This window comes from Coregonus lavaretus (assembly GCF_964263955.1).
Source record: "Coregonus lavaretus genome assembly, contig: SUPER_35_unloc_1, whole genome shotgun sequence".
In the NCBI taxonomy this organism is placed as follows: Eukaryota; Metazoa; Chordata; class Actinopteri; order Salmoniformes; family Salmonidae; genus Coregonus; species Coregonus lavaretus.
In genome coordinates, this window is record NW_028167181.1 from 6,948,947 (window position 1) to 6,976,008 (window position 27,062).

General features: G+C 42.7%; 1 protein-coding gene across 1 annotated transcript in view; it reads left to right on the plus strand.

The window, feature by feature from the left end:
* The first annotated feature begins 558 nt into the window (after positions 1-558).
* Positions 559-27,062, plus strand: part of LOC311110032 (hydroperoxide isomerase ALOXE3-like) — a 40,412-nt gene continuing 13,908 nt past the window's right edge. Inside the window, exons 1-13 of the mRNA XM_084188562.1 lie at positions 559-586; positions 1,122-1,174; positions 1,313-1,472; positions 15,704-15,914; positions 16,142-16,223; positions 20,340-20,462; positions 21,175-21,278; positions 21,406-21,575; positions 21,733-21,876; positions 22,248-22,451; positions 22,705-22,791; positions 24,408-24,577; positions 25,735-25,856. Coding sequence (XP_084044688.1) covers positions 1,149-1,174; positions 1,313-1,472; positions 15,704-15,914; positions 16,142-16,223; positions 20,340-20,462; positions 21,175-21,278; positions 21,406-21,575; positions 21,733-21,876; positions 22,248-22,451; positions 22,705-22,791; positions 24,408-24,577; positions 25,735-25,856 — 1,603 coding nt within the window. The 5' untranslated portion in view covers positions 559-586; positions 1,122-1,148. The remainder of the gene's footprint in view (positions 587-1,121; positions 1,175-1,312; positions 1,473-15,703; positions 15,915-16,141; positions 16,224-20,339; positions 20,463-21,174; positions 21,279-21,405; positions 21,576-21,732; positions 21,877-22,247; positions 22,452-22,704; positions 22,792-24,407; positions 24,578-25,734; positions 25,857-27,062) is intronic.

The following is a 27,062-nucleotide window of genomic DNA, read 5'->3' on the forward strand; positions in this document are numbered from 1 at the left end:
GTATTTATTCCTCATGTTATTATTTTCTATTATTTCTCAATTTTTCTCTCTGCATTGTTGTGAAGAGCCGTAAGTATTTCACTGTTGTCTTAAACATCTTATCCTGAATAAGACCTGATATTAGCTATTATCTGGAATACTGGGCGCATGTAAACATGGTCATTGTGTAAGTACATTGAAGCTGGGTTTTATGTTAAATGGTAAATGTTAAGTCATTCAGAGAGAGCTTGCTCTCGTTCTGCAATTTTATAATAATACAACTTTGAATGAGTGTAAGCTGTAATGAGCACAATGAATATGTTAGCTCCCGTGTGGGTCAGTAGGTAGAGCATGGAGCTTGCAATGCCAGGGTTGTGGGTCCGATTCCAACCGGAAACAGTATGAAAAAAAGAGAGCGCCTGCTAAATGACTAAACTATAATGACTCATAAATTAATGATTCGTTTCCTCATGAAACCCATTTGGTCTGTTAGTTAATGATTGAACCCTACAAGACATATACACCATATAAAAGAGCCATGATGTTTGAGGTGCTGAGTACAGTGGAACTCTGCTTTCTCACAGCCAAATTATTGCATCTTAACGGGGTAAGAAAGCTGACATCTTATGTGAACTATATATATTTATAACGTTCTTTATTATTTGTCATGTAATAGATGGATCCCATGTTCCTTTCTCATTCATCTTTGCTGTTGAATGTTGAATATAACATGCAATAAGTGTTGACTAATTTTCATACTTGTTGTTACTATTTGTGGCTCTACATAGTGTCATCCATTTTTTTTTTTTACTCTAAGTCTGCATTTACACATGCAGCCCAATTCTGATATTTTTTTCACTAATTGGTCTTTTGACCAAACAGATTAGCTTTTTTGCTAATAATTGGGCGAACGATCAGAATTGGGCTGCCTGTGTAAACGCAGCCAATGGCCCTCAAATTCAAATCTGGACCTCTAAGCCAGTTCAACTGCTTAAAAATAAGATTATTCCCCTCTAATCAGGAACTGATTTAGACCTGACACCAGGTGGGTGCAATCAATCATCAGATATAACAGAAAACCAGTAGTAGTCTGGACCTCGTAGTGTAAGATTTGAATAACCCTGCTGTAATTGTCTCCCTAGGCAGAAGGGTTGCCTTCCACATTAACAATGTTCCAGTGCTGTTGTTGTAGTAGGTAAGGTAACAATCCCTTTGGATCATCCTGTGGCCTTATTCTGACACAACAGCTAAACAGTCTAAATTAAATATCGAATGTATCATATATGTATCATATATTTATCATATATTTATGTCTTCTTAACTTGCTTTGTAGAGACAACAGTGTTATTTACAAAGCAGAGGTGTTCACTGGAGATATGCTGTATGCCGGCACAATGAACAGCATCTATATACAACTCCGTGGCACCATGGATTCAAGCCATCGCATCTGCCTCCCCAAAAGTAGATTTCTTGGGGGCCACCCCCGAGGGGCTGTGAGTAACCCATTGCCACAATTTTCATTCCTTCGACAATCTGTCCATTTGGGTGAGGAAATCTAAATCCATTCACATCATTTTCATTCTTATGACTAGCATATGCTAAGCTAACATGTGGAATTTTAAGATGATCACACCAAGGATAATTTAGCTATTAGAATTGTAGGACCCCTTAATGTATCCCAAAAAATATCAACAAATTATTTGATGAAGCATTGAGTTTGGCCTTACTGCTCTTAGCCTATAGATAATGTTTGGGACTGTTTATCCATGTATGAAGTTGTTATTCAGTGCGTTTTCTAAAGGAAGTTTGTTCTGAAGTGTCTGTCCTATATCTGATAGATATACAGTACCAGTCAAAAGTTTGGACACACCTACTCATTCCAGGGTTTTTCTTTATTTTTACTATTTTCTACATTGTAGAATAATAGTGAAGACATCTAAACTATGAAATAACACATATGGAATCATGTAGTAACCAAAACGTGTTAAACAAATCCAAATATATTTCATATTTGAGATTCTTCAAATAGCCACCCTTTGCCTTGATGGCAGCTTTGTACACTCTTGGCATTCCCTCAACCAGCTTCACTTGGAATGCTTTTCCAACAGTCTTGAAGGAATTTCCACATATGCTGAGCACTTGTTGGCTGCTTTTCCCTCTGCAGTCCGACTCATCCCAAACCATCTCAATTGGGTTGAGGTCGGGTGATTGTGGAGGCCAGGTCATCTGATGCAGCACTCCATTACTCTCCTTCTTGGTAAACTAGCCCTTACACAGCCTGGAGGTGTGTTGGGTCATTGTCCTGTTGAAAAACAAATGATAGTCCCACTAAGCCCAAACCAGATGGGATGGCGTATCACTGCAGAATGCTGTGGTAGCCATGCTGGTTAAGTGTGCCTTGAATTCTAAATAAATCACAGACAGTGTCACCAGCAAAGCACCCCCACACCTCCACACCATACACCTCCTCCTCCATGCTTTACGGTGGGAAATACACATGCGGAGATCATCTGTTCACTCACACCAAAAATCTCAAATTTGGACTCCAGAACAAAGGACACATTTCCACCAGTCTAATGTCCATTGCTCGTGTTTCTTGGCCCAAGCAAGTCTCTTTTTCTTATTGGTGCCCTTTAGTAGTGGTTACTTTGCAGCAATTTGACCATGAAGGCCTGATTCACACAGTCCCCTCTGAACAGTTGATGTTGAGACGTGTCTGTTACTTGAACTCTGTGAAGCATTTATTTGGGCTGCAATATCTGAGGCTGTTAACTCTAATTAACTTATCCTCTGCAGCAGAGGTAACTCTGGGTCTTCCATTCCTGTGGCAGTCCTCATGAGAGCCAGTTTCATCATAGCGCTTGATGTTTTTTGCGAATGCACTTGAAGAAACGTTCAAAGTTCTTGAAATGTTCCGTATTGACTGACCTTCATGTCTTAAAGTAATGATGGACTGTCGTTTCTCTTTGCTTATTTGAGCTGTTCTTGCCATAATATGGACTTGGTCTTTTACCAAATAGGGCTATCTTCTGTATACCCCCCCCTACCTTGTCACAACACAACTGATTGGCTCAAACGCATTAAGAAGGAAAGAAATTCCACAAATTAACTTTTAAAAAGGCACACCTGTTAATTGAAATGCATTCCAGGTGACTATCTCATGAAGCTGGTTGAGAGAATGCCATGAGTGTGCAAAGCTGTCATCAAGGCAAAGGGTGGCTATTTGAAGAATCTCAAATATAAAATATATTTTGATTTGTTTAACACTTTTTTTGGTTACTACATGATTCCATATGTGTTATTTCATAGTTTTGATGTCTTCACTAATATTCTACAATGTAAAAATTAATAAAAATAAAGAAAAACCCTTGAATGAGTAGGTGTGTCCAAACTTTTGACTGGTAGTGTAAGTTGGGGTTTCCTCTCTCCTCGATTTTTTTAGACAATTAAGACGAGGGCTGTTTCCTCGTCTCCTCACCTTGCTGCTGCCTCCGCCGCATTGTTCTCAAAACCAATTTAACTTTGCTATTATGCACATAGCAACATAGGTAAAGCCTCCAATTCAACAGTGCACTTTAATATTATGTTTCAGAACCGCGGAAAGCAACCACTATCCAACACGGGAGAAAGCACATTTGTTATAAAATAATATTATATTTATTAGTGTTGCACCATTATTTTTTACATAATATAACCATATACACTGCTCAAAAAAATAAAGGGAACACTAAAATAACACATCCTAGATCTGAATGAATGAAATAATCTTATTAAATGCTTTTTTCTTTACATAGTTGAATGTGCTGACAACAAAATCACACAAAAATTATCAATGAAATCAAATTTATCAACCCATGGAGGTCTGGATTTGGAGTCACCCTCAAAATTAAAGTGGAAAACCACACTACAGGCTGATCCAACTTTGATGTAATGTCCTTAAAACAAGTCAATATGAGGCTCAGTAGTGTGTGTGGCCTCCATGTGCCTGTATGACCTCCCTACAACACCTGGGCATGCTCCTGATGAGGTGGCGGATGGTCTCCTGAGGGATCTCCTCCCAGACCTGGACTAAAGCATCCGCCAACTCCTGGACAGTCTGCGGTGCAACGTGGCATTGGTGGATGGAGCGAGACATGATGTCCCAGATGTGCTCAATTGGATTCAGGTCTGGGGAACGGGCGGGCCAGTCCATAGCATCAATGCCTTCCTCTTGCAGGAACTGCTGACACACTCCAGCCACATGAGGTCTAGCATTGTCTTGCATTAGGAGGAACCCAGGGCCAACCGCACCAGCAAATGGTCTCACAAGGGGTCTGAGGATCTCATCTCGGTACCTAATGGCAGTCAGGCTACCTCTGGCGAGCACATGGAGGGCTGTGCGGGCCCCCAAAGAAATGCCAGCCCACACCATGACTGACCCACCGCCAAACCGGTCATGCTGGAGGATGTTGCAGGCAGCAGAACGTTCTCCACGGCGTCTCCAGACTCTGTCACGTCTGTCACGTGCTCAGTGTGAACCTGCTTTCATCTGTGAAGAGCACAGGGCGCCAGTGGCGAATTTGCCAATCTTGGTGTTCTCTGGCAAATGCCAAACGTCCTGCACGGTGTTGGGCTGTAAGCACAACCCCCACCTGTGGACGTCGGGCCCTCAGACCACCCTCATGGAGTCTGTTTCTGACCGTTTGAGCAGACACATGCACATTTGTGGCCTGCTGGAGGTCATTTTGCAGGGCTCTGGCAGTGCTCCTCCTGCTCCTCCTTGCACAAAGGCGGAGGTAGCAGTCTTTCTGCTGGGTTGTTGCCCTCCTACGGCCTCCTCCACGTCTCCTGATGTACTGGCCTGTCTCCTGGTAGCGCCTCCATGCTCTGGACACTACGCTGACAGACACAGCAAACCTTCTTGCCACAGCTCGCATTGATGTGCCATCCTGGATGAGCTGCACTACCTGAGCCACTTGTGTGGGTTGTAGACTCCGTCTCATGCTACCACTAGAGTGAAAGCACCGCCAGCATTCAAAAGTGACCAAAACATCAGCCAGGAAGCATAGGAACTGAGAAGTGGTCTGTGGTCACCACCTGCACAACCAGTCCTTTATTGGGGGTGTCTTGCTAATTGCCTATAATTTCCACCTGTTGTCTATTCCATTTGCACAACAGCATGTGACATTTATTGTCATTCAGTGTTGCTTCCTAAGTGGACAGTTTGATTTCACAGAAGTGTGATTGACTTGGAGTTACATTGTGTTGTTTAAGTGTTTCCTTTATTTTTTTGAGCAGTGTATAATTTCAGTATCACGTCTTAGAATGATGGACTGTGCCTTCCCCGTGGCCTCAGCAATGGATTAGTCCACTGAGACCAGTCGACTAAATAGGGTCAGCCCTAAAATGAAGCTATATTTATATACAGTGGGGAAAAAAAGTATTTAGTCAGCCACCAATTGTGCAAGTTCTCCCACTTAAAAAGATGAGAGAGGCCTGTAATTTTCATCATAGGTACACGTCAACTATGACAGACAAATTGAGGAAATAAAATCCAGAAAATGACATTGTAGGATTTTTTATGAATTTATTTGCAAATTATGGTGGAAAATAAGTATTTGTTCACCTACAAATAAGCAAAATTTCTGTCTCTGACAGACCTGTAACTTCTTCTTTAAGAGGCTCCTCTGTCCTCCACTCGTTACCTGTATTAATGGCACCTGTTTGAACTTGTTATCAGTATAAAAGACACCTGTCCACAACCTCAAACAGTCACACTCCAAACTCCACTATGGCCAAGACCAAAGAGCTGTCAAAGGACACCAGAAACAAAATTGTAGACATGCACCAGGCTGGGAAGACTGAATCTGCAATAGGTAAGCAGCTTGGTTTGAAGAAATCAACTGTGGGAGCAATTATTAGGAAATGGAAGACATACAAGACCACTGATAATCTCCCTCGATCTGGGGCTCCACGCAAGATCTCACCCCGATGGGGTCAAAATGATCACAAGAATGGTGAGCAAAAATCCCAGAACCACACGGGGGGACCTAGTGAATGACCTGCAGAGAGCTGGGACCAAAGTAACAAAGCCTACCATCAGTAACACACTACGCCGCCAGGGACTCAAATCCTGCAGTGCCAGACGTGTCCCCCTTCTTAAGCCAGTACATGTCCAGGCCCGTCTGAAGATTGCTAGAGTGCATTTGGATGATCCAGAAGAGGATTGGGAGAATGTCATATGGTCAGATGAAACCAAAATATAACTTTTTGGTAAAAACTCAACTCGTCGTGTTTGGAGGACAAAGATTGCTGAGTTGCATCCAAAGAACACCATACCTACTGTGAAGCATGGGGGTGGAAACATCATGCTTTGGGGCTGTTTTTCTGCAAAGGGACCAGGACGACTGATCCGTGTAAAGGAAAGAATGAATGGGGCCATGTATCGTGAGATTTTGAGTGAAAACCTCCTTCCATCAGCAAGGGCATTGAAGATGAATCGTGGCTGGGCCTTTCAGCATGACAATGATCCCAAACACACCGCCCGGGCAACGAAGGAGTGGCTTCGTAAGAAGCATTTCAAGGTCCTGGAGTGGCCTAGCCAGTCTCCAGATCTCAACCCCATAGAACATCTTTGGAGGGAGTTGAAAGTCTGTGTTGCCCAGCGACAGCCCCAAAACATCACTGCTCTAGAGGAGATCTGCATGGAGGAATGGGCCAAAATACCAGCAACAGTGTGTGAAAACCTTGTGAAGACTTACAGAAAACGTTTGACCTGTGTCATTGCCAACAAAGGGTATATAACAAAGTATTGAGAAACTTTTGTTATTGACCAAATACTTATTTTCCACCATAATTTGCAAATAAATTCATTAAAAATCATACAATGTGATTTTCTGGATTTTTTTTCCTCATTTTGTCTGTCATAGTTGACGTGTACCTATTATGAAAATTACAGGCCTCTCTCATCTTTTTAAGTGGGAGAACTTGCACAATTGGTGGCTGACTAAATACTTTTTTCCCCCACTGTAGCCGAAGTTCAGAAGTAAAGACCACACCTTAAACATTATCAACCCCTCCCCTCTATCTAATCTTTACCTACATTTCTACTCACCTGTTCCACCACTAACCTGTGTGTTTGCTTCCTGCTTTACACCAAGCATTGCAACTTTTGCCTACCCGACAGCTTTTGCTTGCCATTTTTACTGCTATTATTACCATTGTTAAGTTGCGTCAATTCAAATCTGGTATTGGAACAAAAAGAGGTCAAAACACGTCTTCTATAATAGACTAGTATTTTAATTAATGCAAAACACTTCAATGGTAACGATGATGTTCGTATATACGGGTCCACTGAAATACCACGCAGGGCAGACAGAGAACTGGTCCATTGTTATAAGTTCTTCTTTAAATACTGACAGAGATAGTTCCCGCTTCCTGCTGGCCTATCAGAGTAGAGACTGAGCGTGGTCCCAGCCCCTTGGCGCTTCACTGTTGCCAGGTGTTTAGTTGTTTTGCAACTTGTCCAGAGAGTCAGCACTTTTGCAGTACACATGTCCTTGAGTGGTCTAACAAAGAGGCAGTGTGTGTGTCACAAGTCTTATCTCATCCTACCCCCTAACGTTCCTCACATTAATCACAGCTTGTTATGTTGACCAATTTATATCAGTACAGTACAAACCTATTTTGTTTAATCATTAATGCTTTCTTATTAAGCTAACAGCACATCTAAAATATAAGAGAATCATTTCCCACACCAACTAGCCACTTTAACCACTAGTTCTTTGTTTCTACAGTCTCTGCTTAGTTATTCAATAATTATTTGTTTGTTACTCACCACCTCCGCCATGGAACAGCTTGTGCTGTCTCCTTCCGATGAAGACCTGTTCCAGGATACCCCATTACAACGTTCAGCCAGACCGAGCTAACGGTTCCAACCATCCGCTAAACGAAACAGACTTCAAGATCCGCGCCCCCATCACTCCGACAGACACCGGGAGCTCCTCGTTGGACCCGTGAAACCCTTCCGCCAACCATCACACCACAGCATCCGAGTCCCGGCCATTCATCCATAACCGGTACAGTAATTAATCTTGAAGCAGTTCCTGTTCCACAATCTGCTGTGCGCCAACTCCGCAGTTATTTTATTAGCATCAATCGCCATACAGCTGCTAGGCTACATTGTGCCGTTTTAGGGCAAGAATCTCGTATTTTCTAAGCATTCTCCCTACAATCCCGTTTCCCTTCATTCATGTTAAGTTATTTGGGATAAAAGCCCTTCTGTTTGGCACATTCCATTATGCAATTAATTCATTCAAAAGTAATGTCCAGGGTCACATTTACAACAGCCCATGTGAAGGTAGGCCACTCAGAGCATCAGATTGTTGATTTAAGCTAAATTCAAACTCTTATTGGCCACCATACTATTTGGACTCACACACTAGAAATGCCATAATTATGTAATCGCAGGGCGTCCATCCTGCAGTGATTAATTTCTCTCGTTATCTTGCTCTCTTCCTTGTGTCACTTTTCTTCCACTAAACTACTTCTCCCTCTCTCCGGTCAGTCGACTATGGCTGTCCCTCCTCCCCGGGTTACAACCTCATCCACCTCCACCCATGTTGCCCACCGCCTGATGATACCACGCTCCGGAGGTCCACCATGACAACATCCGTCATGGCCTCCACTGCCATATAGCCATTCTAACACCATCAACTCAGTCCAAACCATCTCCAGATCTGGATTCTCAACCAGCCTCCACAGATTACGACCTGGCATCTGACACAGCCTGCAGCTACAGCGACCCCTGACGGCCTACCAGCTTCCAGCAGTACCCCCCCCCCGCACCGGCAGGCCACACTCTCTCCCTCTCCCCACTCTCTCTTTTACCTGAACACAGTTACTCTTCCCATCTCTCCCCCTCCCCTCCTCCTCTCTTTCATACCAGAACAAAGATTACGACCTGGCATCCGACAGGCCTGCTCCTTGTGATGCACAGATCCCTCTGCTGGCCCAGTGATGCACGTTCCTGCTGCCTCTTCCGGCACTGCTCACCCTGCTGGCCCAGGGGTCGCAGCCATCTCCTCCTCGTGCCCGCAGGCCACAATCTCAACCCTCCCCATCCCCAGTGCAATGCGCAACACCCCTCATCTCTCGGGTATGGTTGCTGCCACCACCACGGCTTCAGCCTACTCTCCCTCTCTCCATCCTCTGGCTAATCCCAGCTCTGGATTCTCTCTCTGCCACTAAACACGCTATATCCAACCTCCCCCCTCCTCCCTTCTCCACCAGGCACCCTCCACCTCCACCCTGGAGTCCTGAACCCACCACCGCTGCCGCACTATCCACAACTGACTTCCTCACTATGAGAGGCCATGTCAAACACATCAACACCTTCACTAGCTCACCTGCACTCCACCTGCAGATCATCCAGGACCCAGCCGTAACAGCCTTCGACCCAGTCTTCACCAGTCTTCAACCCAGCCTGGTCGGCGTTCTACACCAGCCTCCGACCCGGCCCCACCAGTCTTCTTCCCAGCCTTCGACCCAGCTTCATCAGCCGTTGACCCAGCCGTCACCATTTCTTGACCCAGCCTCGTCAACCTTCGTCACCACAGCCTCCAACTCAGCCTCCAACGCAACCCCGCAGCCTACGACTAGCCTTGGACAAGATTCCGACCTGGTCCCTGCTCCAGCAGGCCACAGCGCAAAGTCAACACTGCAACTTCCTATGATCCACGTCCCGACCATCTCCCGTCTGTACTCTACCGGCAGATCATGCAGAGCAACCTCCACATCCCAGAGGTTCCCCGATCTTCGGCTTTCATCCGGATTCCTACTGGGATTCCCTGCATGAAAGTCACTATTCCTTCCTGACCCCATGATTCTGCCACTACCAGATGCCACCGCAGTCTGACCATTTCATATGATTACACTCCTCAGCATTCAACCTCCCAACGTCCTCCTCACTCGTCACCGAAGCCCATTCACCCGGTTCACATCTGATGAGCGATAACGTGTCCCTCTATTCCCCCACACGGCTCACCACCATCCCTCAGCCTTCAGCCAGCCTGTCTCAGCCTCCAAAGCCTTCTTCGTGATGGCCTTGTGCCGACCCCTCCAACATCTGTGGCCGTTGCTTGCATTCGCAGTCCAGATTTTTTTTTTGGGGGGGGATCTTCAGCAACATCATCTACAATACCTCCCGGGTCCCTACCTTTCTCAACCACATGTGCACCGGTCTACTGTACCAGTCTGCCTCTATCCCTCTAAGCCATCAACCTTATGCCTTGGTCCACTTTACAAGTAACCTAGATGTTCTACATACCGAACTTCCACGTTATTGATAAAAAGCCTCCATGCCACCTTCCGCCACTCAACTCCTCAACAAAGCACAACAACTAATCAAGTCACCTTCAGGGAAACCCTATACCCTTCAAGGAAACCATCTAGCCTATATGGTCTATGTGTTCAAACTCCATCCAACCAGCCGGAGATATCTGGAAATGTGCATTACTGAGACATGGTTAAGAAAGACTGTTCTGAACACTGATAACCTTTCTGGATATAACCTTTTTCGGCAAGGCAGATCTTCCAATGGTGGTGGAGTGGCAATCTTTACCAAGGAACACCTTCAGTGCTCGGTTGTCTCCACCATGTCTGACAATTTGTTTTCAGCGTTAAGCTTTCAAATAGTTATTTGTTGACTGTTGCTGGGTGTTATTGTCCACCATCAGCGCCGGCCTGTAACCTACCTGCCCTAACCTCTCTCCTGGCCCCTTACACTAAGTATGAATTTGTCCTGATAGGTGACCTAAACTGGGACATGATTAAAGTCTTAAAACAATGGGACTCCCTAAATCTCTCTCAGATCATTACCAACCCCAAACACCCAGAAAAGGCTCCTCTCCTTGATGATACCCTCACAAAAAATCCTGATAGGTATCAGTCTGGTGTTTTCTGTAATTACCTTAGTGATCACTGTTTTACGGCTGCTCAGTTAAATGACCGGTCCTGATTTATCATAGACGCTTGCTGAAAAACTTGAATGAGCAAGCCTTCCTTCATGACCTGGCCTCTGTAAATTGGTATAGAATCAGCTTGATCCCCTCTGTCGAAGATGCTTGGCCCTTTTTTTAGTGGTTTTGTTAACAAGCACACCCCATAAAGAAAAGGTTTAACCCCTGGTTCGACCATGATCTGACAGAGTTACTCCACTTCAAGAACACCATTTGGCGAAAGGCTCGGCACACAAATACTCAGGCTGACTGGCTGCTGTTCAGTCAAATGGGAAACAAGTGCACTCAGGCTATCCGGAAGGCCAAAGTGAGTTCCTTGAAGGAGCCGGTCTCTCTCTGTGGGTCTAACCCCAAGAAATTCTGGGAAATGGTGAAATAAAATGGAGATTAAACCCTCCTCCTCACAACTGCCCATGTCCCTTAATGTTGATGATGTGGTTGTTACTGACAAGGAATGTATGGCTGAGCTCTTTAATCACCCCTTCATTAAGTCAGGATTACTATTTGACTCAGCCATGTCCAACTGCTCCTCCCTCTTTTTCCTCTGCCCTGCTACACAGCTTATCCTTGCAGGCCGTCACTGAGTCCGAGGTGCTAAAGGAGCTCCTTAAAGTTGACCATAAAAAAACATCTGGGTCAGATGGTTTAGATCCTATATTCTTTAAGGTTGCAGCCCCTATCATAGCCAAGCCTGTCTCTCCTCTCTGGGGAGGTTCCCAGTGCTTAGAAGGCAGCCACGGTGCGTCCTTTATTTTAAAGGGGGAGATCAAGCTGATCCTAACAGTTATAGGCCAATTTATCTTGCCTAAAAGTGTTGGAAACACTTGTCAATAATCAACTGACTGGCTTTCTTGATGTCTATAGTATTTTCTCTGGTATGCAATCTGGTTTCCGCTCAGGTTATGGATGTGTCACTGATTACTACCTCTGAGGGTTTAGAGCTTGAGGTAGTCACCTCATACAAGTACTTGGGAGTATGGTTAGACAGTACACTGTCCTTCTCTCAGCACATATCAAAGCTGCAGGCTAAGGTTTAAATCTAGACTTGGTTTCCAATATTGTAATCGCTTCTTTCACCCCAGCTGCCAAACTAACCCTGATTCAGATGACCTTCCTACCCATGCTAGAGATATCATTTATAGATCGGTAGGTAAGGGTGCTCTCAAGTCGCTAGATATTCTTTACCACCATTCGGCCATCAGATTTGCCACCAATGCTCCTTATAGGACACATCACTGCACTCTATACTCCTCTGTAAACTGGCCATCTCTGTATACCCACTGGTTAATGCTTATTTATAAAACCCTCTCAGCCTCACTCCCCCCTATCTGAGATACCTACTGCAACTCTCATCCTCCACATACTGCACACGTTCTGCCAGTCACATTCTGTTAAAGGTCCGAAAAGCACATACAGCACATCCCTGGGTCACTCCTCTTTTCAGTTTGCTGCAGCTAGTGACTGGAACGAGCTGCAAAAACACTCAAACTGGACAGTTTTATTTTTTATTTTATTTTATTTCACCTTTATTTAACCAGGTAAGCCAGTTGAGAACAAGTTCTCATTTACAACTGCGACCTGGCCAAGATAAAGCAAAGCAGTGCGATAAAAACGACAACACAGAGTTACATATGGGGTAAAAAAACAAAGTCAAAAAATACAACAGAAAATATATATACAGTGTGTCCAAATGTAGCAAGTTATATAATAATATAATATATAATATAAGTTATGGAGGTAAGGCAATAAATAGGCTATAGTGCAAAATAATTACAATTTGTATTAACACTGGAATGCTAGATGTGCAAGAGATTATGTGCAAATAGAGATACTGGGGTGCAAAAGAGCAAAATAAATAACAATATAGGGATGAGGTAGTTGGGTGGGCTAATTTCAGATGGGCTGTGTACAGGTGCAGTGATCGGTAAAGTGCTCTGACAACTGATGCTTAAAGTTAGTGAGGGAGATGAGAGTCTCCAGCTTCAGAGATTTTTGAAATTCCAGTCATTGGCAGCAGAGAACTGGAAGGAAATTGCGGCCAAAGGAGGTGTTAGCTTTGGGGATGACCAGTGAGATATACCTGCTGGAGCGCAGACTACGGGTGGGTGCTGCTATGGTGACCAATGAGCTAAGATAAGGCGGGGATTTGCCTAGCAGTGATTTATAGATGGCCTGGAGCCAGTGGGTTTGACGACGAACATGTAGTGAGGACCAGCCAACAAGAGCGTACAGGTCACAGTGGTGGGTAGTGTATGGGGCTTTGGAGACAAAACGGATGGCACTGTGATAGACTACATCCAATTTGCTGAGTAGAGTGTTGGAGGCTATTTTGTAAATCGCCGAAGTCAAGGATCGGTAGGATAGTCAGTTTTACGAGGGCATGTTTGGCAGCATGAGTGAAGGATGCTTTGTTGCGAAATAGGAAGCCGATTCTAGATTTAACTTTGGATTGGAGATTCTTACTGTGAGTCTGGAAGGAGAGTTTACAGTCTAACCAGACACCTAGGTATTTGTAGTTGTCCACATACTCTAGGTCAGACCCGTCGAGAGTAGTGATTCTAGTCGAGTGGGCGGGTGCCAGCAGCGTTCGATTGAAAAGCATGCATTTAGTTTTACTAGTGTTTAAGAGCAGTTGGAGGCTACTGAAAGAGTGTTGTATGGCATTGAAGCTCGTTTGGAGGTTTGTTAACACAGTGTCCAATGAAGGGCCAGATGTATACAAAATGGTATCGTCTGCGTAGAGGTGGATCTGAGAGTCACCAGCAGCAAGAGCGACATCATTGATATACACAGAGAAAAGAGTCGGCCCAAGAATTGAACCCTGTGGCACCCCCATAGAGACTGTCATAGGTCCAGACAACAGGCCCTCTGATTTGACACATTGAACTCTATCTGAGAAGTAGTTGGTGAACCAGGCGAGGCAGTCATTTGAGAAACCAAGGCTATTTAGTCTGCCAATAAGAATGCGGTGGTTGACAGTCGAAAGCCTTGGCCAGGTCGATGAAGACGACTGCACAGTACTGTCTATTATCGATCGCGGTTATAATATCGTTTAGGACCTTGAGCGTGGCTGAAGTGCACCCATGACCAGCTCGGAAACAGGATTGCATAGCGGAGAAGGTACGGTGGGATTCGAAATGGTCAGTGATCTGTTTGTTAACTTGGCTTTCAAATACTTTCGAAAGGCAGGGCAGGATGGAAATAGGTCTGTAACAGTTTGGATCTAGAGTGTCACCCCCTTTGAAGAGGGGGATGACCGCGGCAGCTTTCCAATCTCTGGGGATGTCAGACTATACGAAAGAGAGGTTGAACAGGCAAGTAATAGGGGTTGCGACAATTTCGGCGGCTAGTTTTAGAAAGAAAGGGTCCAGATTGTCTAGCCCAGCTGATTTGTAGGGGTCCAGATTTTGCAGCTCTTTCAGAACATCAGCTGTCTGAATTTGTGTGAAGGAGAAGCGGGGGGGGGGCATGGGCAAGTTGCAGCGGAGGGTGCAGAGTTGTTGGCCGGGGTAGTGGTAGCCAGGTGGAAAGCATGGCCAGCCGTAGCAAAATGCTTGTTGAAATTCTCGATTATTGTAGATTTATCGGTGGTGATAGTGTTTCCTAGCCTCAGTGCAGTGGGCAGCTGGGAGGAAGTGCTCTTATTCTCTATGGACTTTACAGTGTCCCAAAACTTTTTGGAGTTAGTGCTACAGGATGCACATTTCTGTTTGAAAAAGTTAGCCTGTGCTTTCCTGACTGCTTGTTTATATTGGTTCCTAACTTCCCTGAAAAGTTGCATATTGCGGGGGCTATTTGATGCTAATGCAGTACGCCACAGGATGTTTTTGTGCTGGTCAAGGGCAGTCAAGTCTGAGGAGAACCAGGGGCTATATCTGTTCTTAGTTCTGTATTTTTTGAATGGGGCATGTTTATTTAAGATTGAGAGGAAATTACTTTTAAAGAACAACCAGGCATCCTCTACTGACGGAATGAGATCTATATCCATCCAGTATACCTGGGTCAGGTCAATTAGGAAGGCCTGCTCGCTAAAGTGTTTTAGGGAGCGTTTGACAGTGATGAGGGGTGGTCCGACAACCTCGCCCCTACACCAAGAGCACTCGCTCTACAGCGTCCTACCGACAACCTCGCCCCTACACCAAGAGCACTCGCTCTACAGCGTCCTACCGACAACCTCGCCCCTACACCAAGAGCACTCGCTCTACAGCGTCCTACCGACAACCTCGCCCCTACACCAAGAGCACTCGCTCTACAGCTTCCTACCGACAACCTCACCCCTACACCAAGAGCACTCGCTCTACAGCGTCCTACCGACAACCTCACCCCTACACCAAGAGCACTCGCTCTCCAGTGTCCTTCGCACAACCTCGCCCCTACACCACGAACACTCGCTCTACAGCATCCTACCGACAACCTCGCCTCTACACCAAGTAAACTCGCTCTCCACTGTCCTACGGACAACCATGCCCCTCCTCACAATCGCTCTTCATCGTCCTACGGACAAGAACACCTCTACCTACCCATTCCCTTACAATAAAATCTTAAACTATGTTGAAGGTGTGGTCTGTACCTAGTGAACAAAGTATTAAACCACCTGTACTGTTCCAAATGCCAAATTAAAGCTACATTCTGGGATTTGAAAAACAACAAAACAAACAGGCTCAACTTAGTCGGCGTTTAGAGAACATTGTGTTTGCTGGGATAACATTTCACCTCTCTCTCTGTAGGTGATTGAGCTTGATGTGTCCTGTCCCTCCTCTCTGGGCCATCTGGAGTTTGTGGTGCTGGAATCAGAGCCGTACCTCCCGTTCTGCTTCCTCAACAATGACTGGTTCTGCTCTAAAGTTGTGGTGACCACACCAGAGGGAGACACGGCCAACTTCCCCTGTTACCACTGGATCTCAGGCAACGAGCGGCTGGTGTTCAGAGAGGCCACTGGTCAGTATGTTGGTGTATAGATCATTGTCTAGGTTTAGTTCTGAGTATACCTGCTGTGCCTATTATACGTCAGCTAGCTGAATGTCATTTGTAGTTTATTTTTAAATGTGTCTCAAAAGGGGCCATATTTATGGAATAATGGTGGATATACTTTGTATGGCTTAAGATGTTGACCAATCCCCACAAAACGTGAAAATAATCACACTTTCTGGTATTTTGTTTATAAGGTAAACTGATATTCAATGAGACCTGGCCAGAGGCCATAGAGGAGAGAAAGAAGGAGTTGCAGAGTCGCCGTGATGTGTACCGGTGAGAGGCTGGTTCTGAGATCTGGAAACTCAATTCCAAAGATGCAGAAACACTTTAAAAAAACATCAAAATGCTTTTGAATCAGCACTTTTAGAGAGCAATGAACTAAAGTGGTACAAACCCAAAAGTAACAAAGTGCACCTACTGTTTTTTTAAATGCACTTTTGGGACCAAAGTTATTATAGGAAACTAAAACTGAAACAAAAACAAATCATGGAAAAACGATTTCCTAAACTGAAATAAAATCATTAAGAAATAAGTTTGAAACACTATACTGAAACTATTATCTTTGACTCTAAAACAAACAAAAACAAAAATCATCATGTTCAGTTGTAGTTTGTTTTTCTACTAAACTTTGGGCAAAAATCGAAATGGGTTTTAAAAGTTCTGAATCTGACGGGTAAATGCTGCATGGAAAATGGCGATGTTTCAAATAGGCCTAGCTTGTGCATCACTATTACTAGCTATTAGTAGCTAACAAATGTGCAATGACTTAATTTGTTTCCCCCCCTCTCTGTCAGGTAAAGGTACTTTATTCTTCTTACATGTACTAATACGTATTTTTTTTTTAAAGCATTGGATTGCTGTTAACATGGGCAAGTCACATTGAGATTGACTTTATAATTTAAATCTAACCTATCCTATGACCTGACCCATCACCTTCTTTATAACTGTCCCCCAGTGGCAAGAAGTGACATCGCAAAAAAACACTCAAACTATAGTCCTACAACACATAATACAGTGCATTCAAAAAGTATTCAGACCCCTTGACTTTTTCAAAATATTGTTACGTAAAAAATCTACACACACCCCATAATGACAAAGCGAAAACGTTTTTTTAAAAACATTTTAGCAAATGTATTAAAAATAAAAAAACATACCTTATTTACATAAGTATTCAGACCGTTTGCTATGAGACTCAACTGAGCTCAGGTGCATCCTGTTTCCATTGATCATCCTTGAGATGTTTTAAGGCATTTTAAAAACATTACAATACATTCTTAACAGATTTCACAACATATTAGGTGTGTGCCCTCAGGCCTCTACTTTACTACCACATATCTATAACACAAAATCCATGTGTACGTGTGTATAGTGCGTATGTTATTGTGTGTTTCTATGCATGTGTTTAAGTTTGTGTTGCTTCGCAGTCCCCGCTGTTCCATAAGGTGTATTTTTATCTGTTTTTTAAATCTAATTGTACTGCTGGCATGAGTTACTTGATGTGGAATAGAGTTCCATGTAGTCATGGCTCTATGTAGTACTGTGCGCCTCCCATAGTCTGTTCTTGACTTCGGGACTGTGAAGAGACCTCTGGTGGCATGTCTTGTGGGGTATGTATGGGTGTCCAAGCTGTGTGCCAGTAGTTAAAACAGACAGCTCGGTGCATTCAACATGTCAATACCCCTCACAAATACAAGTAGTGATGAAGTCAATATCTCCTCCATTTTGAGCCAGGAGAGATTGACATGCATATTATTAATGTTAGCTCTCTGTGTACATCCAAGGGCCAGCCGTGCTGCCCTGTTCTGAGCCAATTGCAATTTTCTTAAGTCCCTCTTTGTGGCACTCGACCACACGACTAAACAGTAGTCCAGGTGCGACAAAACTAGGGCCTTTAGGACCTGCCTTGTTGATAATACTGTTAAGAATGCAGAGCAGCGCTTTATTATAGACAGACTTCTCCCCATCCTAGCTATTGTTGTATCAATATGTTTTGACCATGACAGTTTACAATCCAGGGTTACTCCAAGCAATTTAGTCTCCTCAACTTGCTCAATTTCCACATTATTCATTACAAGATTTATTTGAGGTTTAGGGTTTAGTAAATGATTTGTCCCAAATACAATGCTTTTAGCTTTTGAAATATTTAGGACTAACTTATTCCTTGCCACCCATTCTGAAACTAACTGCAGCTCTTTGTTAAGTGTTGCTGTCATTTCAGTCGCTGTGGTAGCTGACGTGTATAGTGTTGAGTCATCCACATACATAGACTCACTGGCTTTACTCAAAGCCAGTGGCATGTCGTTAGTAAAGATTTTAAAAGGGTAAGGGGCCTAGACAGCTGCCCTGGGGAATTCGTGATTCTACCTGGATTTTTTTGGAGAGGCTTCCATTAAAGAACACCCTCTGTATTCTGTTAGACAGGTAACTCTATCTACAATATAGCAGGGGGTGTAAAGCCATAACGCATACGTTTTTCCAGTAACAGACTATGATCGATAATGTCAAAAGCCACACTGAAGTCTAACAAAACAGCCCCCACAATATTTGTATCATGATTTCAGCCAATCATCAGTCATTTGTGTAAGCACTGTGCTTGTTGAATACCTTCCCTATAAGCGTGCTGAAATCTGTTGTCAATTTGTTTACTGTGAAATAGCATTTTATCTGGTAAAACACCATAAAAAAATAAAAATGTTACTAACGATTGGTAACAGGCTGATTGGTCGGCAATTTGAGCCAGTGAAGGTCCCCAAGAACACAGTGGCCTCCATCATTGTTAAATAGAAGAAGTTTGGAACCACCAAGACTCTTCCTAGACCTGGCCACCCGGCCAAACTGAGCAATCGGGGGAGAAGGGCCTTGGTCAGGGAGGTGACCAAGAACCCGATGGTCAGTCTGAAAGAGCTCCAGAGTGCCTCTGTGGAGATGGGAGAACCTTCCAGAAGGACAACCATCTCTGCAGCACTCCACTAAATCAGGCCTTTATGGTAAAGTGGCTAGACGGAAGCCACTCTTCAGTAAAATGCACATGACAGCCCACTTGGAGTTTGCCAAAAGGCACCTAAAGACTCTCAGACCATGAGAAACAAGATTCTCTGGTCTGATGAAATCAAGATTGAACTCTTTGGCCTGAATGCCAAGCGTCACATCTGGAGGAAACCTGGCACCATCCCTACTGTGAAGCATGGTGGTGGCAGCATCATGCTGTGGGGATGTTTTTCAGCAGCAGGGACTGGGAGACTAGTTAAGATAGAGGGAAAGATGAATGGAGCAAAGTACAGAGAGATCCTTGATGAAAACCTGACCCAAAGGTTCATCTTCCAACAGGCCAACAACCCTAAGCACACAGCCAAGACAACGCAGGAGTGGCTTCGGGACAAGTCTCTGAATGTCTTTGTGTGGCCCAGCCAGAGCCAGGACTTGAACCCGATCGAACATCTCTGCAGAGACATGAAAATAGCTGTGCAGCGACGCTCCCCACCAACCTGACCGAGCTTGAGAGGATCTACAGAGAAAAATGGGAGAAACTCCACAAATACAGGTGTGCCAAGCTTGTATGTAATACTTTTGTAAATGTCATATTTCCATTTATTTTTTATGATAAATTAGCAAAAAATTCTAAAACCTGTTTTTGCTTTGTCATTGTGGAATAGATTGATGAGGAAAAACAACAATTTAATCAATTTTAGAATAAGTCTAACGTAACAAGATGTGGAAAAGTCAAGGGGTCTGAATACTTTCCGAATGCACTGTAAATGTTTCCTAGCCTCCCACCATAGGCTACTTTCTGTCCCTAACACAAAAACTTAAAACGAAATATAAATGTTTTATCAAACAAAAACAGAAAAAAAACGAGAAAATCAAGTCTGAAAACGAATTGAAACTAAATAGATTCTTATTTTTATAAATATAAAAACAACTATAATAACCTTGTTTGGGACTGAACCCTATGTACGTTCAGTTTTAGCCAATCAATATCGAAGATGAAAATAATAAATAGTGTGACATTTTTCAGGTAACAATTATGTAAATGTCCTCGCCAAAGCACCTGCCACCTTATCCTCCAACGGAGACTTCTTTATAAGTGCCTACTTGTCCTTGTATGTACTGATTTTTGTGTATAGATTATGTAATGTATTATAGATGATGCCTCTACCATATTTGACTATGATTGTTTTTAGAGTCTCAATTTGATTGGTCCACAATGTTTTTTTTGTTGTTTTTTTAAATCGGTAGTGTATCATTGTGAAATGACGAATACATTTTTCTAAACTATAAACTCTAAACTCCAAAGAAACAAATAACTCTTAAACCCAGATACATTTATGTGAAGTAACCTAAGCTACCATTTTGTATGGTTGTGTAATTTACCATGTCTATCCCCTTCAGGTGGAGTATATATGCCGAGGGTCTACCCGAAATAATGAAAGTTGACAGTGCTTCTGATCTCCCTGCTGAGGTCCGCTTCTCTTTCACCAAGGACTTTGAGTTCACGTTCACAGCAGTCGAAGCGTAAGTTAGAGCACTAATTATCAAAAATATTTGCTTACTGCACCCCAATCACATTTTGCTCTTCCCAGAGTACCCCTGAAGTGTGCATTTTACCTGTAGGCTCTTGCGAGTCTTGGCCCTTTGTATAGGCTAAGTATCCCCAGGGGAACATGGACCCCAGGTTGAGAACCATAAGAGGCAGTACCAGGAAATTAATTAGATCTTTAATAATCTCTATTGGCATATCCCCAACATACCTTTAAAAATACTTCCTTTACAGTGAGGTGAGATGAGATGTGATGTGATTGTCCTACACCTGTTCAGGTAATTGTGATATCATGAGATGTGGGGAATGTGGCCGTCAGGGTTGTGGTGGAATATAGGAATTATGCCAGTAGTAACACCCTCAGGCAAGGTTTTCCTAAATGAATGTGTTTTTAGCCACTCAAATCAGGCCTGAAATCGTAACTAATAACAAGCCAATTAACCATTTAGCAGACATTATAACCAAATAGCTTAACTTTTTCACCAAATCAAATGTCGATTGACACATAATATTAAGGATATGTGGCCTGTGCATGAATCAATCACCCAAAGGGGAGGATGTAGATGATGAAGAGTACTGGACCCAGCACAAAGCCCTGGGGGACACCCTGGCATTGTTAGCACCATTCTCTAACCAACTGCACCATCTTTCTCATGTTGAAGTAAAGTTCCTCCTCTATCCCGGCAGATTGGTGTCACTGAAACTAGTAAGCCATTCCAGCAACAAGAAACAATGGAAGAGCCTAGATGAACTCAGTCGCGTCTTCAATAGACACAAGACTGACGTCTATGGTAAGGTCTGGTCAGTTGGTCTCCATCTTAAACAAGGCAGCATTCAAACAGCTCACTGGAATCATTAGCATCTCATTATTATTTTGCACAGTTTCATTTTACACATGATAATTTTGTATTTTTCTAGAATATGTCGAAAAGAACTGGAAGGAGGATGAGTTTTTTGGGTACCAGCTTCTGAATGGCCTCAACCCCATGATGATCCATCGCTGCTCCAAGCTTCCAGAGAACTTCCCCGTCACAGAAGACATGGTGAAAACTTCCCTCTTCGGAAAAAGCCTTGAGGAGGAAATTCAGGTTTGTCAAAATGGAGTAATGGATGTCATTCATCGTTCTGTTATTGCTCTAGTGGTTTCTTCCTCAGGAAATGTTGTGTAGTACAGTACATTGTGTCAGTACACTTCCTTTGGCATGGTGTTGGCTCCCTAACTCATTAATGTCCTAACCTTAACAGAAAGGCAACATCTTCCTGGTTGACTACAAGCGCCTGCATGGAGTGACAGCAAATGTGATCCACGGGAAACAGCAGTTCTTGGCTGCCCCGCTCTGCTTGCTCTATATAACCCCAGAAGAGAAGCTCATACCCATCGCAATCCAGGTACATCTCACATAAGAATGACATCTTTACATCCGAAACCCAAATTAAATCATCTTAACAGAATGTTTGCCACTGGAGGTGCTCTTGAACCAAAAGGGGTCCCATAAAATGGACAGAAATATTGCCCAGAAGTTACCTAACTGACCAGAAAGCAAAAAGCATGAGCAAAAGTAAAAGCATATACTGTTAACCTAAAATGAAGGATTTTGGGGTTTCATGATTAATGTTATATCCTAGGTCCTTAAGAACCATACAGGTAACACTCGTTTTAAGCAAACAACTATTAAAACTTCCGTATGTCTTTAAATTGTGGCAATATAACCATTCTCAATTAATGAAGCAAGCCATGATTGTTCCATTTCCTTTCACAGCTGAAGCAGGAGCCTGGAGCTAACAACCCTATCTTCCTTCCTACTGACTCTGAGTATGACTGGCTACTGGCCAAGACTTTTGTGAGGAACGCCGACTTCGCTGAACACGAGCTGAACTTTCACCTGCTGAGGACTCACCTGCTGGCTGAGGTGTTTGCTGTGTCGACACTGCGCAACCTACCAATGGTGCATCCCATCTACAAGGTACATACCTGCTGCTGTGCGTGCAGACACTGAGTTTGTTTTCAACTGTTAGAATGCTGCTGTTATGTGAGTTCTCATTTTCCTATTAACTCAATAATTTTAACATGATTAAGAGAAACCTGAAGTATTTGGAAATAAATGTATTGTATGTCTTTTTTTTTGTAATTGAATGAAGCAGTAGCTTGTTTGTAGTACAGTACATAGCATTTTTAGGTGTGAATTTCATGTACGATCGTTCCATCTTTCTCCATAGCTCCTGATCTCTCACTTCCGCTACACTCTACAGATCAACACTCTGGCTAGACAGGCCCTCATATCAGAGAATGGGGTGATCACAAAGGTAGTGGCTATTCCATTCTTATGGTGTTATGTTCTATAATATGCTAATACGTATGCAATATCACAATGCTAGTGGAAACTGTAATTCAAAAGCATATGAAGGCTCTGTGTTAAAAAAAGAAGCACCCTGCTTTCCGCATGTTGATGTAATCAATTTCCACTAGCATTGCTACATTCTCCAAAAATGATTATTCTAGACGTTCCTAAATGACCAGCTAACTTATTTAAAAACTGTTCGGATGAAACAACACTAGGTAAATCTAAAATAAGGCCTTCTAAACACTATACGATTATACAATCTTAACTTTTGTTACGTTCCCCAGCAAGAAAACCAAAAATGTTGCTCAACCAGAAGGGGGAACTAACAGAGTCACTGACCAACAACCAAAACAGGTGGGGCTTTAGGAGGGGTTCTGAAAGAAACTCATGGGGGTGTCCACTGAAAGTTGACTAGCAACAACAACTGGAACCTAAAAGACACCCACCATGAGCACCCACAAAATGTACCCATGAAGAGGCAAACACAAAAAAAACATCAAATTTACAGACAGGACACAAATAGGGAGCACCAACAAAAGGTGTTGACCCTCCACATCTCTCAAGACAACTGGATCACAGGGCCAGCCGCTCTTAAATAGCACCTGGGCCAGCACCAGTGAAACACCTTCCCACTAACAAGATGGCAACCAGCACAGGTGTAACACCAATTCCAATCGGTGCACCCTACATGCTAACGAGCTATACTGGATGTGCTATAGTCCAACCTCAAAACATAAAATGGAAAAACCAAAGCCTGTAACACATTTGACACTGAGCTGGTTATCGTTATGAGACGTACACCTAGCGACACATACCGCGGTAGGGTAAATCAATCATTAGGCTGAACTGTCAGGCACTGTTGTGATACATCTCTGCAAACCTCTCAGAGATAATACTTGAATTAATAAACGGGTGGGTTGTTTAGCAACAAAACCGATGCGTGCGCAACTTGAGGGCAAAATAACTGTCAACGCCAAAGGATTATTGACAACTTGAACTATATTTAGTCTACAAATGTTTATTGAAAACATAAATATATTTGCACATAAAGCACTTGTCTCTCAAATATATTGTTAGTTGTTGGTCAGCCCAGTTAGAGAATTGTAGCCATATTAGCATAGATGTGACATTGCTAGTTATCTGACCGTTCAGAATCATAACACAGCCATCTGCCCCATCGATGTGTGTGCATCATTTTTGTTATGTCAGGCAACCCGTCTTTTTCGCTTAAACCACAGAGCTGCCCTGGCGTCTGCCATTCACAAGTTCTGTCATCGATAATCCTGTTTGATATTTAAAAACACTGATCATCGTTAGAACGCACTGCATGGCTTATTATATGACACAAGGGGAGAAGTGATAGGTTGTTCTCGCTGGTTACATAAACCATGTTTCCATCCAACCATTTTATGCAGATTAATTACCCAACAGGCTTGATGGAAACAGCATATTTTGGGGGAAAAAACTCAATACTGTCAAAAACTAAATACTTTAGACAAGGATGGATATTATTTTAATCGGTGAAATAGATTATGCCACGATAAAAAAGGTGAACTATCCCTTTAACCCATCTTGAAGAATGCAAGTATTGGAGGTCCAGGGATGATGGAGTTCCTGAAGAAAGCGGTGGCCTCGTTGACCTACAGCTCCCTCTGTATGCCGGAGGACATCACAGCACGCGGTCTGGAGTCAATCCCCAACTTCTTCTACAGGGAAGATGGACTCAAGATGTGGGACATTGTTCACAGGTAGTTTGTGTACAGGTCTATAGAGTTTTGTGGTAATAAAAAAATGCCCAGATCTGTCAAAGAAATATCGTAAACTTCATTATAATTTGATTTGTGCGTTATAAGGTGGCTAGTTCATGCAACTACATTTTTGCATTGCTCGGTTTACTAAACTCTAGTTAACTCTAGTCTACTCCTTCCCCCAAAGTAAATCAGCTGCCAGATTATAATGAGGTTTACTGTGTTTTTTGCACTGACAATGTTGCCCATAATATCAGTGCTGGGTCGTTCCATGAAATGAGTGCCTTTTGTGTCCCTTTGATATTTTAAAAGCCTGTTATACTAAAGCTATATTAAATAGACCTCATGGAAAATTCAATACATTTTTTAATATGAATAAAGTCTTGCTAAAAAGTGCAGAAATTCAGCATTTTGACATGTCCCTCTGTGCATTCTCTGTGACTTCTAGGAAGATGTTAACCCACTTAACCTCAAAATGTCTCCAAGTTTTCACCATTTTAAAGCTTTAGTTATTTTGTTGCTTTGACAAAGTAATTTCTGAAGATTATTATATATTTCACATGATTAGTGATTCATTTTAAGGTAAAAATAAAACCTGTTCCTCATTTTAAGGTCAATCGTGTTAGGTGAACTGAACTCGCTTTTTAAAATGGTGAAACGATTCCTTTTTTAAAAATATTTTTTTCATAAAGAAACATTGAACATCTAGTCAAATCGTAGTGTAAAAGCAGGTGTGCGGGCCGAGCATAACACATCAACCCAGTTACCCATAGATAGGCTAGAAATGTTTTCACAATGAAGCTTACATTCAATTGCCCCTCCATGTTGCACACAACAAGCTTCCATTCCCCCTGTCACCTCGAGATTTATGGCTGATTTAAGATAAAATCGTCAAAACACTTACGGTCAACCCTGTTACTTTGTTAGTCACTTAATAGCCACTTACTATAGTATTTTTTTATTTAATAACCTCTTGATGATAAAAAAAAATGAAGTTTAACGTGCTCTTTATGACAGAATGTAAAAATGTGGTTAAATAAATTTTAAAAAATCACCAAGTTACACTACTCATAAGGCACCTAACTGATGGAACGTCCCTGCTGTGTTTTGTCATAGTGTTTGGCTAATACCTGATGTTGTCCTGTGGTTTTGTATAGGTTTGTTCAGAGAGTGATTGGTCACTACTACACCTGTGACTCAGACGTCCAGAAGGACTGTGAACTGCAGAACTGGATCAAGGATATCTTCTTCCATGGGTTCCTGGCCGAAACCAGCACAGGTTACACTTTTCTCATTTTAAAAAGACACACTACCGCTTTCTCAACTCTTAATCATAATACCACATCAGTGCAATACAAAAGTACAGATCTGATTTGTTGATTTAATATTTCTGATAATAAACGTAATATCCAGAAAATCCCAAGTGATTCCATACAGTATCTAGGTTTGCAACCAATTGGCATCAGATTTTCATGTGAATATTCTAAAATCCCCACTTATTTTTTTCTTCTCACATTTTCCCACCAGTGACGTTTCCACCAAATGGACTTGTTGCGGATTTAAAAATGAATCAGTGCATGATGACAAAATTAACTTTTTCGCTTAAGTTTTCATAAAAAATAAAAATCTAAAGTTCAATGTGTTTCCATCACATTTTTAACTATCGATAGTTTTCACAAAAACTGCTGCGTTAAATAGCAAATGTGCCTACTCTGGTCTTGACACGTAAGCTCTAGCCAACAGCTGGCAGATACAGTGCGGGTAGTCGCAGTTGTAAATGAGAACTTGTTCTCAACTGGCTTACCTGGTTAAATAAAGGTGAAATTAAAACAATTTAAAAAAGAATGAGAATATTATGGATAAGAGCGAGAATATTTGTATTTGTCAAACGGCAGTCAAGCATCTATCATCATGTCACCAGAATAAACCCCTCAATATTTATCCTGTTTCCGTTACAGCTGTCTTTATTATTGTTTTATACGGTATGACTTACATAAAAACTGTGGATGGAAACATGGTTACAGAAACTAATGTAGTTTGATGGTTCTTTCAATGGTGGATGGATGACTCTCTTTGTGGATACAAACGGGATGGAGACTGATTACTCTTTTGTAGATTTAATCTTCAACTGAACACTGTTACAAGCATGCATGAACTGCCATTCTTCCTGTTCTCTTCCAACAATTAGCAAACATCTGACCAATCAGAATAGCACAAAGTAGTTGTGAGGTAGATAATCCATTACCATTCCAATTCCAAACAACTGATTCACCACATTTTAGAACTAACAACAGTGGCTTTGAAAATAATAATAACTCTCATACAATAATCTTACATTTCTTCCCGCCTCCCCCTAGAGAAACGTCCCCGTTTCTACACTCAATAAGAAAAAAATACTGCTGGAGGTCCAAAGATCTGTAGTCTTCTCACTTCAGTACATAGACTACCCTGTCACTTAAGAGACTAACTCGGTGGCGACCTGGGC